Here is an 18,662-nt window from a genome sequence, read left to right as displayed (position 1 = left end):
TAGTTTTTATTTTAGAGGATCGATAAATCATTGGCGATGTCGCTAATGGAGAGTAAATGAATATGAAGAGCTCTCCCACTGTTATGATGCTAACAGGAAAAATAGCTACCATTTATTGAGTACTCACCATGTGGCAGGTTCTGTGCTAAGTGCCTTGGACACAGTATCTTATTGAAACTCATTTAATCACGGCAACAACCCTATAAGGTAGGCCTCATCAGCCTCATTTCAGATATGAGTATGTGACTTGCTCAGATCGCTCAGTCAGGAAACGACAGGGCCAAGGTTCCAGTCTAGGTCTTCCTAACCCCAAAGTGCAAACTCTTAAATTAATGCATCAAATTCTCTGTGGATAGTCCCTAGCCCATGTGGCCTTTGACCCCATGCCCCTGGTACAGGCAGTCGCAGGCTGCATCTGTCTCTAGGATTTGCAGGGGCTGAGGGACACCTGTCCAAGGAAATTAAGGCCACAGGGCCGAGGACTGCTCAGGACAATCCAACCCACTTGATAACTAACCAGGACCTACTGCTGGGGAACAATCGGAGCAGCCGCCCCCCCAAACCCCGCCCGCCCCAGGCAGTTGACGCTTTCTCAGTGCAGACTGGAAAACCGTCCCTAAAATCCTGACTCTCTGGCCCTGGTTTCTTCTCTGGACACTACCTGCGTGTTAGGAAACAAAGAGAAAAACCACTTGCTGGAAATGCCAACTAAGACATGAGTCTGGAGTTCTCCGTGGGTTTCAAAACCACTGTTGGCAGGCTTGTTCCAGGCCGCAGGGCAGGCAGGGAGGGATCTTGTCTTCCGTGTGTTACAGACATGCCTTTTGTAAAGAACAGCCCATTAAGAGAAAAGAGAGGCTACTGGCTGCCTGTGAGCTTCAATCCTCCAGCCCCTTGGGGTCATATCACCTGACACATTACTGAAATAAAAGGCCCCAGATCAATATGCCTTCATCAGTCTTTGGAGGGCTAGGAGGTCACAGCTCCCTGGAAACCAAAGAGCAGAAGTGCTTTTCTCTGGGAAAAACAACCCCAGCCTGGCAGGGATAACTCTCTTGGCATTAAAGAACTGGGAGCCTCATTTCAGGCCCCGCTGGAGAGAACTGGAATCCAGATGGGTGAGGCTGGAAAGGCAAAAAGCTCTGACGCTCCCCAGCCCGCCTCCCAGCCTCTCCTAGGCTCCTCTCTCGGCTCCATGCCAAACAAATTCACGCCAGCCCTGAAGCGTCTCCACCAGCTACTTTCTGTGTTCGGTGGGGATACGCTGACACGGGAGGCTACTGCTGCCTTTTCAGACTTCAAATGGCCATCCCAGGCTGCTGGGGTCCCCAGCTCAGCTCCAACAATGTCCACTGCCTTTTGGACTCCCTGCTGTCCCCTGCAGCTAACATCTCATCAACTGCCTTAACCTCAGGGGTCTGGTCACCTAAAGGGACATGCCTGGAACTGAAGGAATGATCTTCCAATCACAAAAAACATGCAAATTCCTTCTCAAAAGGGTGTACTCCTCTTGGCCAGCCAGTGCAGACCAGGCCTCACCCAAAACGTGCGGCCAGTGCAAGACCGACAGTTTCCCAGGGCTGTTGTTGGGTAAGACAGACAACAGAAGCAGGGGGAAGGAATGGGTCTAACAAATCCCTGCTTGGAACTAGTAGCAGACTCATGAACAGAGGTATAAGGAGTAAGAAAACTTGCTGCAAATTGAAAAAAATTTGTATGGCTCAGTAGTTCTGTTTTTCCATCACCAAGGCCTCCCTTGATTAAACCCCTTGGGTAATGATATTTTTGGCCACCTGATGCGAAGAGCTAACTCACTGAACAAGACCCTGATGCTGGGAAAGATTGAAGGCAGGAGGAGAAGAGACGACAGAGGATGAGATGGTTGGATGGCACCATCAACTCAATGGACACGAGTTTGAGCAAACTCTGGGAGATGGTGAAGGACAGGAAAGCCTAGCATGCTGCGGTCCATGGGGTCGCAAAGAGTCGGATACAACCGAGAGACTGAACTACAACAATAAATGATATTTCATCTCCCAAAACACATCAAGCAATAAGCTGTTTGCCTCCAGTTAGCTCAGCAAAGGCACAGTGTCCAGCTGAGTTTCTGATGGGACTGGGATAACCAGCCTCAGGAAGGGAGGAGCATCCAACCCACTGAGTGGGTGTTACTCCAGCCCAAATTCAGACGTTGGGTGGTTTCTTCCACAAACCACTCTGGCCTAGGTAAAGGTACAGTTACCTTCAAACCTTTCCAAAACATTGATAAGACCCTGCAGGAGGGGGATGTAGGTGGTACCTTCCAGAAAGAGAGGAGGAAAGAGGTGGGCACAAGAATCAGGGCCCTCTCTAGGGGACTGTTGTTAGTCGCTCAGTCGTGTCCAACTCTTTGTGACCCCAGGGACTGTAGCCCACCAGGCTTCTCTGTCCATGGGATTTCCCAGGCAAGAATCCTGGAGTGGGTAGTCATTGCCTTCTCCAGGGGATCTTTCTGACCCAAGGATAGAACACAGGTCTCCTGCATTACAGGCAGATTCTTTAGCCACCATGAATAGGGCGATGCCTGACTTGACAGGCCACATCCTCATTGTGACCCTTACAGGGACTGGAGACCAGGAAGTCCTGAGCAGGAGGCCACAGGGTCCCTCTTTCCCCTTTAAGCATTTTCATGTCCACTGCTCTTCTACACAGAGGTGAGGGACACTGGGGCAGAGCATTCTGGCCCATTCCACGGGGCGGGGCACTGCCATCGTGGACCTGCCCAGAACCACTGCAGGAGGAGGTGTGGAGACAGCCTCAGAACCTGGCGCTAGCGCCCAGCCCAACATCTTCCTTCCAGCCCCGGGACACAGATCCTCTCCTCACATTCAGGGGGAAGGACTCACCTCTGCGAGATACAGCACACAGAATTTCAGGTCTTCTGAAGAACCTTTGAGGGAACAGAAAGGAAGACTTGCATTAGAACTGGCTACAGAGTCAACCGTTTGCTTGAGCACCACCAGCTCTCTCACCCAGAGGGCTGAATGTGGTACTTCCTGTAAAAAGAGGAAGAAGGGGCGGGCTCTCGGGGCAGGGAAATCTCAGGAGGAAAGCCCACTTGGTCACTAGATAGGTTGAGGTACAGCTGGGAGGCCTCTGCCTGCAGGTCAGCCTGACCCAAGGAGTGCTAAGCTCTCCCTCCACAAGAGGTGGCCAGGAGCATCCTCTGGGCACCACACGCGGGGTGCAGGGAACTGTTGGCCATCCCAGGAGGCGTCTTTATCACCATGCCCCTGGCAATGAGGGGCACGGAGGCAGCACGCTGCCTTTGTCGTTTCGAAATGCCACAAGGAGCCACCAAGGAATGTGTGGGCTATGTGGACCATGTGGTGGGGTCAGGGGAATCCCCGATCACAGGCTGGGTGGAGCTGAGAGATGGCTTCCCAGCCCAGGCCCAAGCCCTCAGCGTGTTCTCCTAGAGTTTTCTGACCCTTGGTCTAGAATCCAACACTCAACCACTCACCCAACCCTCTCTACCTGGGCCGCAGCTGGGAGGCCTGTCAGCTGCTTGCCCTTCCTCCAGCAGAGCAGCTGAGATGGAATACCCACCCTAGGGCGGAAGGTGATTTGGTCTGCGTGCTTCAGAAACACAAGAGCCAGGAGATAAGCCCCAGCTGTCGGGGAAGCCTTCCTGGAGGAGGTCTCTTTTGAGCTTGAACTCAAGATGGGAAGAAAGGGCACTCCGGAAGCTGGGAACAGCATGAGCAAAGGCATGAGGATGGAGAAGCACCAGCTGTGCTCAAGGGATCGCCAGGGTAAGGAAGCCTCGTCTCCTCCTCCAGGCTGCCTTCCCTGACCACTGCAGGGGGCTCCTCAGAACCTGGCAGCCCTCCCCACGGACCACTCATCTGAGCACAGGCCAGGGATGGTTAGCAACTTCCAGTATTTCAAGCATTCGATCTCACCGGACAGGTTGTCCTTTTGGAGGCAAATAGCCACACAGCACATACAACAGCAAACACTTAAACTGCCACAGAGCTTTAGCATACCCAGTGCTGGGTGCCAACCATGGCACCAAAAGTTTCATGTGCATAAACTGGACCTTCATGACAACCCCTGTGAGGCAGGGATATGCTCACCCATGATTCATGTGAGGAAACTGAGGCAGAGGGGATGAGTAACACGCCTCAGGTAGAAGGGGAAAGAACCAAGATTTATACCCAGGAAGCCTGGCCACAGAGCTCACACTCTGAACCACTGCACACCCAGCTCTCAAATGCTCATCACATAGGCCTGACCCAGACCCTTGTCTCCTTGAGCAAGCAGGACCAATGCTAGGCTCAAAGCAGAATGCTCAACAGACACTTGAATCACAGAAATGGTCAAAAAACAAAAACAAGAACCCCCAAACCAAAATGTATTGCAAAGTAAAAGTGATGAGGAAAAAAAACAGATTTTTTTTTTCCTAAAAAAGAGAAAAAACTTTTCTATTCCTAAGAAAAGTAGTAAATGAGGCCCTCATGTGGGTGGAAGCCAGGCACTCTCAGAGCACGTATACGGGCAGTTTCCTGAGCAAGTCTATCCCTAAGGCCAGGGATGCCAGCCAGAGTCAGATAAAAATAGCTCCTAAGTAAACGGGGGTTTGCTTTGGACTTAGAATAAATCCTTCTGCTTCTCCCCACCTAGAGATGGGGTGGTGGCGGGGGGGGTGGGGGGTGGGCGGGGGGGGTGGGGGGTGGGCGGGGGGGAACCCTGCATAAGAAGTCAATCATGTTGAAGAAACCTCTAATTTCAAAGTTTCTGCCAGTTACTTGCGTTGCTGAGGGTGGAGACAAGGGGAGGTGGTTTCTTTTGTTTAAGAAAACAACCAGGATGTTTCCTTGACCTTCCAGAAGCAGACTTTAGTGCCAGGGGAGAAACAAAAAGATCTGTGTAAGAAAATAACAGAAATTTGGGTCTTAGAAGCTGGTGGTGAGAGAAGAGAAGGTTCTAGAAGGGAGGGGAAAGCCAGCATGCTGGGAGCCTCGGGGAGACAGGAGGCCAAGGTCGGGGGGATATGACCTAGGACATATATTCCCAGTGGTAAGGGATCACCGATGGATTGCCCTGAAATTTCTCTGTGATTTGACACCCCCCACCCCCGCACCACACCCCCACATTACTGCAGACCCTCACTGACATCCGCTCCATGTCATGGCCTTGGGCTGGCAGCACTCTGGAAGAAGGACAGAATGGGGGCAGCACTCAGCATGGCTCAGAGCCTCACATAAGGACAGCAAGACTCAGAACCCAGCGGCGCCTGTAAGGAGCTGCAGCTGCAGAAAGAGGAGGCTGCAGGGTGGCTGAGCCAGAAAAGAAACCTCAGCCCCACCAGAAACCCTTCCAGAACCGAGGAGTGGGCTCTGGACTTTCCAGAGTATGGAAACGGGGGGGAGTATAAAGGAAAGGAGACATGAGGCAGCATGCATTTGGGCTTCCATCCAACACTCCAACCACTTGCATCATTCTGAAGTTTAACAAGGAGCCACTTGGTTTCTGGGTGAACCCAACCAAGGAAAGTGGGCCGTGGACCATGGGCTGGTTAGGTAGTAGTTTAGTTAAGTCGCTAAGACGTGTCCAACTCTTGAGACCACATGGAATGTAGCTTGCCAGGCTCTTCTGTCCATGGGATTCTCCAGGCAAAAATATTGGAGTGGGTTGCTATTTCCTTCTCCAGGGGACCTTCCTGACCCAGGAATCAAACCCATGACTTCTGTATCTCCTACCTTGCAGATAGATTCTTTACCAAGTGAGCTAAAGGGGAATGGGCTATGCAAGGGTGATCCTCAATCGTGGGCTAGGGAAGCCCAGAACTGGCTTCCTGGTCCAGGTCTGACCCCTCTGGCACTTTCCCAGAGCCTTCTCAAGCCTGGCCTTAGATCCCAAATCAATCAGTTACCAAGTCCTCTCCATCCTTGAGACAGGCCAGGAAAGCTGTTGTCTCCACTTTCCAGATGCAGAAACAGGCCCAGGGAAGCAAAACACCTTGCAGAAGGCAAGCAGAGGGCAAATGGCAGAGCTGAGACTTGAACCGAGGACCACCTGCCGCCAAAGCCCATGTTCTGACCACAAGGTCATACTCTGTCCCTCTCCCGGTTCACTCATCGGTCATTTCAGCAGGCCAGGGGCTCCTTAAGTGGGACTATGTCTCTGTCTCTGCTATTACCCTGGCAGCCAGCACTGAGCAGGGTTCTGAGGAGATGCTCAGAAAATGTCAACCAACTAAATTTAACTCCGAGCGCTCCCGCAACCGGGGCCCAAGCAGCTGAGGCTCCAAGATGGGGTGCCTGGGCTCCTCAGGAAGGTTGCGGAATCCAAGAACCAGCTGGACATTTCCAGGCCATCCAGAGAGACCAGGGCAGGTCAGGAAGACACACTGTGGGCGGGATGCGGGCCGCCTGGGAGGCAGAAACACAAAGAACAGCAAAGCCAGTGGGCGGCAGAGGCAGGAAGAGACCACAATGGGCCCTGGCTGACCGGAGATGTCCCGATTGTTAGCGCCAGCTCTCCGCCTGTTCCCATTACACTGCCTTTCAGCCCCGGCTGAAGCTTGGGAGAAGCTGGGCAGGAGGAGGGAGGGCAAGGTTTAAGTGGTCACCAGCCGGAAGCGAGGGAGGCGTGCACCCCGGCCCCCAAACCCAGGCCTCGCTTTCCGTCTCCCTTCAGACCTTCATTCATTCACCCAACAAATATTCACTGGGCACCCACGATGTTCCATGCCCAGGCCCGGCCCTGGGAGTGGGCTTGGCCAGCGGAGCCAGCACCCTTCAGACACGTCACATGCAGAGTCCTTATTCCCTGGGTGGGGCAGACTCTCCTCTGCCAGGGAACGGCCCTCGCCAGCCCCAGCCCACAGGAAAGGCTGGGTGTGCTGTGTTTACCATCTCCTCTGCCCCAAACTGAACTCCCCATACATGTCGATTTGAAAGAGACAAGAAACCTTAGGAGTCACCGGCAATGTTCATCAGAGACCATTCTGCCAAGAGAGGCTCCAGCTGAGGCTGCAGACAGATCTCCTAAAAGCCAGCCTCGTTGCTGCAGCAAGTCTCTGGGGGTGTGGTGGAGGCAGGCAGGAGTGTGGACGCCAGGACTCGGGACACTGGGCCCAGTGGCTCCAACTCCAACGGCTGGAGAAGGGATGGCTGGGCCTCTCTGACCCCAGGACCCACAAGGCTGTCTCAGGGAGTGGGGGCAGGAAAGCAGGCGAGAGCTCCACAAATGCCTGGAAAGACTTCTAAAGCGACCTAAGCGTTGGAACGTGCACCTTGAGAGCTCAGCGTCTCTGGGCCATTTCCTTTGCTCCCAGCAGTTCCTGGGCTCCATGGAGAGCCATGCTTGCTGGGTTTGCTGACTGACACTGCTGGAGAAAGGTGAGACGCCTTGCACCAGAACATCTGGCTGGCAGCCCAGGACAGGCATATGCACACAGACACACGTGCGCGTGCACACCCCCCCCCCCCCCCCCCACATAACAACCCAATAAGCTCCAGTGGCTCTGGGCATCTCTCCTGAGCAGGGCTGGCCGTGGCCACCCCCAGTCTCCAGCCCCAGGAGGCCATGACTGCATGGGTGACTTAGCAGAGGGGAGGTTTCTCCACAACACCCCAAGGCCTCGCACCACCCACCCTGGCCAGCCGCCACCCAGTGGTAGATGGCGCTCACCCTGCCTCTCCCTTCAAGCCTGGAGTTGTGGCCTCCAGGAAAGGAAGAGTCAACCAGTTCTCAATAGACCCCACCCACCCCGTCTTCCCAAACCCTGGCCCAGGCCAGAGGTGGAGGCCAGATGAATGGGCGCTGGCCATCTTCTCACAGCAATCTCAGGGCTGTGTGGGCATGTCAGGGCTGGGAGGGAACGTGAAGGACTGTGTTCCAACCTCGGCTACTGAGAGAGAAACTGCAGCCCAGAAAAGGGAGAAAGGACCAGCTGACACTGTTCCCCAGGTCAGCAGCAACGCGGAGCCGAGGACCCTCCCCTCCCAGAAAAGGTCCTCAATTCTTCCTCTGCCCTATGGCTCCCAACCCCCACCCAATGCACAGCCAGTTTGTAACTCTTTTCCCTCCCTCCTTATAGCAAGAGGCTGAGCAGACCAGGGTCCTGGGCTTGCAGGTCCCAGAAGTGTGTAGTGAGCACAACAGAACAAGAGATGGCTCAGATGGTAAAGAATCTGCCTGCAATGCAGGAGACCCGGTTTCAGTCCCTGGGTCGAGAAGATCTCTTGGAGTAGGGAATGGCTACCCACTCCAGTGTTTTTAACTGGAGAATCCTATGGACACAGAAGCCTGGTGGGTTACAGTCCATAGTGTCGCAAAGAATCGGACACGGCTGAGCGACTAACACACTTTTCACTTTCGTTCTTTTCATCAATCAGCGTGTATTACCGCGCACAGCCTCCCACCAGCACCCCTCAAATCTGACAGGGTCCTAGGTTGTGTGAGCCGGGGGTGAGCAGGTGTGTGAGTGCATGTGTGTCCAAAGGGTGGGAGGGACATGGGAATGGGTGTGCAGGGGAAGCTGGGTGTGAGGGATGGGGGGTGGCAGCAGGAAAGTCAAGGGCAGAGTCGCCCCCATCCTGCAGGCACTGCGGGGCTCCCTGGAACCTCAGGATCTGAGCTGAACTTGCTCAGAGGGCTGCTCCTCACCATGACCTTGGCCAGGCCCAGCCCGCCCCGCAGGAGAGCCTCGGCCCCCAGCGAGGTGACTTGCTTTTTCCCCTCGGTGGCCGCCCTGCTCAGTGGGCAGGAGGAAGCCAGAGGCAGAGAAGGAGAAGTTGTAAGTGACTTCCGGTGGGGCTGCAAAGAGTGGAGGTTCTCACACGGCCTGGGTTTCTAAGGAGGAAGAGCAGTTGGGGCACGGAACACGCAGGCCGGGTTTGCAAACAGGCAGGAAGTTTTCCTGGAGCACAAGCCGTCAAAACAGAATTCTTTCGCTGGGTACTGTTTTCCTCCCTGCCCCTGCACCCGGGCTCAAACAGGTCTCCTGTTGTTTTCATAACCTGGGAGAGGAAACCGAGCCCCTTTCAGCAGAGACCTCGGGCGCCAAACCAAACCACTCAACAGATCCTCCCGCTGGTTGCCCGTTCCCAAGTGGAGGGCAGGGCCACTGTGGCAAGTTCAGGTAGAGACTCACTCCACACTCCCACACGCTCCTGGTTGCCAACCCCGGCCAGCTCCTTGCACCAGCATCCCGGGCTCTGGCCTGGGCCATGTGGCTGGGGGAAGCAGCAGTGGTCTCCTGTCCTGGATGTGTGTGGTGAGTGGGGAGCCACGAGCATTGCCTGGGTGCGCGGTGTGACCCAATCATTTTGCATAAACAACCAAATTTAACCTAACCTCCACCGCAACCTTCTGAGATACTATTGGCATCCTCACTTGCACATGAGGAAGCAGGCTCAGAGAGGTCCAGGAACTTGCCTGAAGTGACAGAGATAGCAAGGGGGAAGGCCAAGATTGGAACACAAGTCTGTCTGAATCCAGCACTCTTCCCACTCCACTCCCGAGCCTTCCCAAAACCTTGCTGGAGCAGAAATCTCCCTGCAAAGTTCAGGGTCTACAGCGGGGACTGCCAGCCTAGACTGGAACACCAGTGACTGAGAGCCAAATCCACGGGCGGGGCCTGACCACACATCCCATCCATCCGTGCTGCCCAGACCAGGAGAAGGACTCAGGGCAAGAGCGGAGGCCATCCAGGGCGTCTCGGGCAAGCACTCACCTTCCTGCAGCTTCACACTCTGGAGGTAGAGAGGGTTCCTTAGGACGTTGCAGCGGCCCGGCTCATCCTCCTTGGTGAAGAGCAGCAGGTCTGAGTAGGCAAACAGCGTCACCTGCACGGGGAGAGAGCAAACAGAGCCAGCTGCCCTGCAGTCCCGGAGGCCAGAGCCACAGGCTCCCCTGGAGGGCCAGGGAGCAAGCTGCCATCACCTCGTGTCTCTGTCATCTTGGGCAGAACCAGGAGCAGAGGCTCAGCGTGCCTGTTCCTCATCGTGGGAAAAACTAACAGAATAAAAATCAGCCTTCATCCTCAACCTCCAGGCCTGATGACCTCTGCCTGCCTGTCAACATAGCAAATGGATGGGGGAAAGTGGAAACAGTGACAGATTTTCTTGGGCTCCAAAATTACCTTGGATGATGACTGCCACCATGAAATTCAAAAACACTTGCTCCTGGGAAGGAAAGCTATGACAAACCTAGACCGCGTATTAAAAAGCAGAGACACTGCTTTACTGACAAAGGTCTATCTAGCCAAAGCTGTGATTTTTCTATTGGTCATGTACGGATGTAAGAGTAGGACCATAAAGAAGGCTGAGCACCGAAGAATTGATGCTTTCAAACTGTGGTGCTGGAGAAGACTCTTGAGAGTCCCTTGGACAGCAAGGAGATCAAACCAGTCAATCCTAAAGGAAATCAACTCTGAATATTCATTGGAAGGACTGGTGTTGAAGCTGAGGCTCCAATACCTTGGCCACCTGATGCAAAGAGCCAACTCATTGGAAAAGACCTTGATGCTGGGAAAGATTGAAGGCAGGAGGAGAAGAGGGCAAAAAAGGATGAGATGGTTGCATGGAGTCACTGACTCAATGGACATGAGTTTAGGTAAACTCCAGGAGATAGTGAAGGACAGGGGAGCCTGGCATGCTGCGGTCTATAGGATCGCAAAGGTTCAGATATGACTGAGTAACTGAAAAACAACAAGCCTCTCAACAGCCAGACACCCCACAGGCCCACCTTCCTGACCAATTGCCTCTGCAATCTCCAGACCCAGGCCCTCGGCTTGGAGCCACCTTGAGCTGCAAGAGATACCACATTCACATGCATCCTCCTCTAAGTGTCTGGCTGAAAGAGCACTAGACTTGGAGTCAGAACTCGAGGCTTCTGTCCCACTAAGTAGCCATGAAAACTTGGTAAAGTCCCCAAATCCCTTCAGCCTCAGTTTTTTCATCTGAGAAAAACACACAAACAGGGGGAAAGTCCCTGCTGGGCTCCCTACAGGCTTCTTTCATAAGCTCTATGTAGACTATGAATTGAAGCATCATGCCACATGCATGTTCTTACCAAGTTCCTTGCAGATAATTTCAACTTCATCCAAGCACAATCACTTCAAGAAAAAGTCAGTTACTTACACTCCACTACAGACACGCACAGAACTTTTATCTCTTTGATACATTAGCCACTCCAAAAATAAAGGGGAAAGATATTTTTAGACATTATAGGTAAACCACCAGGCATGCTCCACATATTTTTAAGCTAAAAAAAAATCCACTTGATCCCCTAATGCCAGTAAAGATTACACTGAGCTTTGTTTTGCAAATCCTGCAGTGGCCTTTAGTCAAAAGCAATAAAAAATCCTATTTTAGGTTCTCTGAAGAAAACAAAATATTATTATGTGGACTTCCCTTTGAGGTATCAAAATCTGACATTTCACATCGTCTGGAGTAGGAAGAGTCTGCCAGAGAGTTGGCATGCACTACGGAAGGGCCACAGTGAGTGTGCGCTGGCTTGTTGCTCAAGTTTAGACGGTCAACATGCTGCCATTTAGCTGTCAGACTGTTAGAGATGACCTAACAACTCCACCTCTAAGACTCTAGCCTATAGAAATTCTTACAAGGACATATAAATGTGAACATGTAGGGATGCTCTCAGTAGCATTTTTGTAATGAAAAAAGAAAAGAACATAAATGCCCATTAAGAGAAGATGAATAAACTAAATGATGCTACCTTCATATGGTAGAATTTTATGCAACTATTAAAAGAATAAAATAGATCTCTGTGGGCAGAAATGGAAAGCTGTCTGTCATAAATCAGAATACTGCAATGTACAAAAATACCGAGCACATGATCCAAATTTGTAAAGCAGAACTGTAAATCTGTCTATATTTTGGAAAATATTTATTTATTTGGCTGGGCTGGGTCTTAGTTGTGACATGCGGGACCTCCATTGCATCATTTGGGCTCAGTAGTTGTGGCCCATGGGCTTAGCTGCTCAGCAGCACGTGGGATCTTAGTTCCCTGACCACAGAGGGAACCCACGTCGCCTGCATTGGAAGGTGGATTCTTAACCACTGACCGCCAGGGAAGCCCCATAAATCTGTCTATATTTCTACATACTTTCATGTCTAAGATACTCATCACAGACTTCACTGTGGGGAGGAGGATTTTACTTTATACATTTGTCTGATTTGCATTATTTGGCAATGAGAACCTGTTACTTTTATAATCTAAAAACACGTGTTTTTCTTAGGATGACTTGGCGCACAGAGGTTTGACAGAATCTGGGCCACGGAGACAGTAGCGGGCACCGTTGAGCAGGAGGCTCCCCGGGGGCTCTGGCTTCTGCTACGGAGACCGAACATGAGGACTCCTGAGCGCTGGGCTGGAAGCGACCCTGGTGGGGACCCTCTCCAACCCCCTTCCCAGCACAGCCCTGACCCAACCCGGCCCACAGAAGTCTCCGTTTATTGAGCACTTACTTTCTGCTCGGTGGATCCTCACTTGTAAACATCACTGGCCTCACGGATAGAGGAGGACCCTGTATCTCCGAGAGGTTAAGTGACCTGTCGGAGGCCACACAGGCAGGGACAGACCAGCACCCAGGTCTGGCTGACCCCAGGGCTCTCACAGTGTGGGGAGGCAGCAACGTGCCTATAGCTGTCCCATCCCTGAATGTGAAAGAATCCGAGCTGGGACCCAGAGAGAGGGGCGATGGAGACAAGACCATGAAGTTAAGGGAGGGGACGAAATGGGCCAGAGTGCAGAAGGATTTTAGGCGTTGGTTCCTAAGAAGAAGACGTCAGCATCCAAACAGCAGAAAAGAGAAAGGCTCTGCGCTAGGCGCCCACGAGGCAAACCCTCAGGCTCCCCTGACCGACTCAGTGGAAATCTGGAAGCAGCCTCCGGACCCACAGGGAAGCTGGCAGGGGAGGGGTCAGAGGAGACAGTCTGTGAGGAGCCTAAAAAGTAAAAAAAGAAAAAGAAAAAAAAACCAGCCCCAGCCCACGAGAGCCAGCTGAAGGGCACTTGGTGAGAGCCGCTAGCAAGGTGAGAAAAGACCCAGGCCGCGGCTCTGGCCCAGATTCCCAGAGCGGAGAATGTGGTCTAGACAGGAAGTGATTAAGGCCTGAATGAAGAATTTCCCCAAAAGTCAGGTCAGGGAAAGGACAGAGCTGGCGCACAGTGGGAGGCAGGGCAGAGAGGCCAGCGTGCCCGGGGAGGGCAGGTGGGCCCCTCTCCCACCTCACCGCATCCCACGAGAAGTCCCGGCAGCCCAGAGCAGTGACGCTCCATCTCCACAGCCCAGGGACCAGCTTGCCTCCCATAACAGGCCGTGGGGGCCGCCAGGTGGCTCCCCACGCTTGCTCCAAGGACACTTCTGTTTTCCCAAAGGGTCAAGAGTTGAGGGCTTGTTTGGTTAGGAAATCCTTGCAACTTAAAGGATCACTAATCCCACGGGGTCCTAACCAAGCTTCTTCCCAGCAATCTTACCTAAGGGCAGGTTGGCAGAAAAGATCTTGGTCCCTGAGTTAACGGTAAACTGAGTGAGTCAGCGTGTCAAGTTAGGGTGTGTCCCTGAGCCCCACGGAGCTCCTGGAACCTCGAACACAGGGCCTGGCTCCATTGCAGATGCTCGATAACCAGTATTTGAATGCAGAAATGAGGCTGTGCCCAAACGCTGGTTTGGTCTCAGGGCACATTAATCAAGTCTGTGACTTCTGGGAGCAGGTGTGACGAGGGCAGTTCAGGGTGTGGGTTTGGATCAGCTTGTGAAGCATGCCCAGAGAAAAGAGGGGACAAAGAACCAAGGGGGGACATTCCAGGAGGTAAGATTTCTGTCGAGCACCAGGGAGAACTTGAGACAAATCAGCGCTCTCTAGTAAGAAAACCACTGTCCAGAGGAACTGCCTCTGCAGACTCAAGAACAGGCTGGAAGACAATCAGCTGGAAAGTTCCAGGGAAGCAGTTAGAACGGACGACTCCTGAGGACCCAGCCTTCACTGGGATTCTCCAAACTTATCCAAACTCCTCTTGAATTGCTTTATATTTTTGACCCAAATATCATGACAGGTTACCAAGAATTTGCTTCCTATCATATTTCAAGAAAAAGAAATGTATTATTTTTACTTGTCTTCAAATTTCTTATTTCGATCTTCAGAAGGAGTCTCTTAGTTCTAGGGCTCCAAAGACCCGCTGGATGAAGAACTTTTGGATAGACTGTTAACTATCATCAGACCCTGGCTTCAGCTTCTGCTTGTTAATTTGTTTTTAAACAAACACATCAGAGGCAGCATGGGATCCCAGAAAGCACTGCTGAGCCAGAGAGATCCCAAGTGCTAATTGTGGCTACATCTTTTGGGAGTCTTGAGACTTTTGAAGGAATGCTAAGTCACTTCAGTTGTGTCCAACACTTAACAACCCCATGGACTGTAGCCTACCAGGCTCTTCTGTTCATGGGATTCTCCAGGCAAGAATACTGGAGTGGGTTGCTATGCCCTCCTCCAAGGGATCTTCCCAATCCAGGGATTGAATCCACATCTCTTATATCTCCTGCATTGGCAGGCAGGTTCTTTACACCTAGTGCCACCCTGGGAAGCCCATTGGGTGCTTCAAATGTTCCTCTCTTCAGGAAGCTGCAAGAATTAATCAGGACCAGGATTTCCTTGGCGGTCCAGTGTCTAAGACTCCATGCTCCCAATGTAAGGGGCCCAGGGTTTGATCCCTGCTCAGGGAACAAGCCGCAACTAAAGACCCTGAATGCCACAATGAAGACCCAGCACAGTCAGATTAATAATTAAATGTTTCAGAAAAAAAAAAAAAAGAGTTAACTGGGATTAAGTATGGAAAGTGAAAGTTAAGTCGCTCAGTCGTATCTGACTCTTCGCAACCCCATGGACTGTAGTCTACCAGGCTCCTCCGTCCGTGGGACTTTCCAGGCAAGAATACTGGAGTGGGTTGCCATCTCCTTCTCCAGGGGATCTTCCCAACCCAGGGATTGAACCCCGGTCTCCCACATTGTAGGCAGACGCTTTACCGTCTGAGCCACCAGGGACCCAGTATGGAAAATGTGTACACAATAAGGCAATACAAGAAGTGTTGAATGTTTGTAGGCTTAATGGTGAGTGAGGGAGGGAACAAAAGAGCACATTTGGACATACAGGTGTACTCCAGGGTGGCTGCCATTTCTAACTGTCTTCTTCTGAGTCTTGTGAATTTGTAGCCACACCTCTCTTTCTGACCTTCGGCTACCTGACTAAGTTCCACTACACGCTTACTCACCAAGAACAGCTCCAAAGGACTTCCTGTTCTCAGAACTGAAAACCTCCTCAATAGATGAAGTTTGACTCCCATGGAGGCAATTCAGAAGTTATGCCAAGGTTCTTAAGAAAGTTCCAGAAGAGGAGGTCCAGAAATGTGGTAAGCGACACCAGTGTGGTGGAAATAAGCCTGCGGTCTCCCCAGGGAAACCCCCCTGAAAGAGACAATGCTCACTTGGAAAATATGAGTTCTGATCTGCTTGTCGAACAAAGAAAATGACAGCTGCCTGCTTTCGCTGCAGCTACACAAAATGTCCCAGAATGCTGAGGCCGAAACGCCCTTTGAGATCAGCCGACCTCAGACCCTGCCATGGCTGCCTCAGACACACACACACACCCCCACTATTCAGATGGGAAGACTGAGGAAGAAGGAAGAAGTTATAAGTGAGCCAGCAGCAAAACAGAGCTGGCTATAATCTTTCTGCCTTCAAGTTTCCTGATCTTTCCACCACCCAAAGCTGCCTCTCAACTCAGCCAAACCACACTGCCAGCTCTGAATCAGGGCCTGATTGGCAACAAGCCCCCATTCTCTCTTAAAGGCTCTCAGGAAACCAGTCAGATCCCAGGATTCCAACCTCTGTTCCCAAGTTGACTTAAACTCACGAAGAAGACTGAGCCGGAACCTGGCCAACTCTGGGGACTGTGGAGGGGAGTGCAATCCCCCCAGTAAGAGATACACCGGGGCCAGCTCCCAGAAAGAGCGGCGTGGCCTCCACACCCAGGCCTCTGATGGCCAAGCTAGAGCCATAGAGAGATCACAGGCTTATCCCTCCAAAGAGGATTTGTGGTGTGGGTTAATACACACCCAAAGAATCCGGGTAACGACAGATGCTCTTCTAAAAATTCTCTTTGGCTAACAGCTTTAATCTTCTCACCCATAAAGTCCTTCGTCACAGCTGGGCTGAACTGCCATCTCTTCTGCTCCTTAGAGGAAGTTGGGGTAAACAGTGGAATGTCATTAGGGGCTGGGAAAACCTTCTGACGGCCAAAGATGGACTATATAGCTTTGAGAGGTGGTGAATTCCCCTCCCTGGATGTATCTAAGGAAACGTTGGTAGAGGAGAGCACAGAAGATTTTTCAGGTCTTTCCTACCCTGACTACCATTCTGCGACCATCAAGAAGAGGGGAAATGGAGGGGCCTGGAAGACGGCTGGTGAGCCCCCCGGGACCCTGGCCGGGGAAGGCGCGTATCTTACCTCGGCAGCCTTGTTTCGCCCCTCGTACAACAGCAGCTCCTCTGACAACAGGAGGGTCCGGGCGGGGTTACAGAGATCTAAAGGCTGTAAACAAAGGCAACCGTTCAGAGAGGCCTGGTGGAGAAGGTGGGTGGGGGCGGGGGGGAGGCAGGCTGCCAAAGCCAGCCGCAGAAGACTGCCAGCCCTGCCCCCACACCCCAAGAACCCACACGCCCCCTCATACACGGACAGAAACAGAAAGACAGAGGTGCTCATCCTGGGCGGAACTGCCGCTGCGACCTTCCCCACCAGCCTTCACACACTTGCCGCAGGAAGTCGGACCACATGGCCGGGCCTCCCCCAGCTCTCTGACTGCACTGAGCTTCCCGGCCCTCCCAGCCCCCACACTCCCTCCTCGATGCTATTCATGCTGTCAGGCCCAGGCTCTCAGGACGCCTCTGGCAGCATCCCGAGAGCCTCAGGCCAGGCTTGGTCACTTGAGTGCCTTTGAAGGCCAGGTCAACGCCTGCTCCACATTCATTAACACACTTGAGCTCACGGACTCCTTCTCTGTCCTCAGATCCCAGGGACCAAGTCTCACCCAAACCTCTCACCCCACTCCACGACCCTGCCCCACACCCACTGCGGGGTCCCACCTCCCACTCTTAGTGGTAAAGAACCCGCCTGCTAATACAGGAAACGTAAGAGACGCAGCTTCGATCCTTGGATTGGGCAGATTCCCTGGAGGAGGGCCTGGCACCCCACTCCACTATTCTTGCCTGGAAAATCCCATGGACAGAGGAGCCTGGTGGGCTACCGTCCATAGAGTCACATAGAGTCAGACATGACTAAAGCAACTGAGCATGCACAGGAAAGCACATATAGACGGTAAAACTAAAGAAAAGCAAGGAAATGATTATCATAAAGTCAGACTAGTGGGTACATCTCTGGGCGAGGAGGGTATTACAGTCAGGAAGAGAGACACATGACCTCTGGGGTGGTGGCAATGGTCTAGGCCTTTTTCTTAGTGGATATCTACTTTATAATTACTCATTAAACTCTCCATTTAAGTGTCATGCCATTTTTGGCTTGTCTATTTTACAACTCAAAAGTTTTTTTGACTTCTTAAAACTAATTTTAATTTTTTGGTAAAAATTTTAAAATGAAAAATAGGCCCTGTGGATTCCAAGACCTTTGTGGTTACATCCCAAGAAAGAGGAGAGATGGAAAGAATGGCAAAGGGCAGACCCTGCCTATGGAGCTGTCTGGGGAGAATCATGTCACCTGCCAGAGACATGCTGCACGCATCCTAAAATGTATGAATTCAAAGATTCTCTGGCCAGTGACAGGCTCAGAAGGATGCCAGGGAGAGCAGAGAAGGCAGGCATGGTCAGAAATGAACCTCTTGGGGCCATGCCTCCTCTAGGCTGCTGCTGAGAGGATAAACTGAGTCTTTCTGCAAAGCAATTTGTCAAAATATGTATAAAGAGCTTTTAAGATGTTTATGACCAATGGCCCAGTCATTTCACTTCTAGGAATCTCTCCCAAGGAAAATAATCTGAGAGGCAATTCATGCATGAGGATTTTCATCACAGTTATTTACAATAACAAAAGGGCAGACATAACATAAGTGTCTGAATAGAAGAGAGCACTGGTTAAATAAATATGAAACATCCATGTAATAATGTCCAACCACCACAAAACACAGACTCAAAGAATATTTAACAATGTAGGAAATGTTCATGCTGCAATTCTTGTTTAAAAAAAGGCAACAGATTAGAAAATGTACAATACAGTCTATTTGGGGTTTTTAATATGACATGCACAGGAAAGATATCTAAATGCTCACATGGGTTATATATCTGGGTGACAGAATAAATAAAGGTTTGGAAATGGGAGAGGAAGAGAAGGAAAACAAGGAAAAAAATAGGAGAAGGGAAATCTAAATAGTCTCAGGCCTCCAGCTAGTACGGGCCAGACGTGTTTGCTAAGACCAAGGAGACCAGACAAGAGGCCAGACCTCGAGGCTCGCTCGCTCGGCCGTCTCCAAACAACAAAGCGCTGCAGGAGCCAGGAACAGAAGCCTCGGCACACAGGCCCTGCGAGATACAACAGGCAGCTGCAGCCTGCCTGCAGTGTCCCCGGAGAAAGCGGAGCGGGAGCGCG

General features: G+C 51.9%; 1 protein-coding gene across 4 annotated transcripts in view; it reads right to left on the bottom strand.

Moving 5' to 3' along the window:
• The window catches only part of RGS3 (regulator of G protein signaling 3), a 101,019-nt gene that overhangs the window by 64,596 nt on the left and 17,761 nt on the right, over nt 1–18,662 (bottom strand). For all 4 annotated transcript variants that reach the window (XM_065946458.1, XM_065946462.1, XM_065946459.1 and 1 more), the window contains 3 exons: nt 16,518–16,601; nt 9,728–9,839; nt 2,886–2,929 (listed from right to left, as the gene is read on the bottom strand). In XM_065946458.1, the coding sequence (XP_065802530.1) occupies nt 2,886–2,929; nt 9,728–9,839; nt 16,518–16,601 (240 nt within the window). The remainder of the gene's footprint in view (nt 1–2,885; nt 2,930–9,727; nt 9,840–16,517; nt 16,602–18,662) is intronic.

The sequence above is a fragment of the Muntiacus reevesi genome, chromosome 10 (genome assembly GCF_963930625.1).
Source record: "Muntiacus reevesi chromosome 10, mMunRee1.1, whole genome shotgun sequence".
Taxonomy (NCBI): Eukaryota; Metazoa; Chordata; class Mammalia; order Artiodactyla; family Cervidae; genus Muntiacus; species Muntiacus reevesi.
This window is presented reverse-complemented; position numbering and strand designations above follow the sequence as displayed.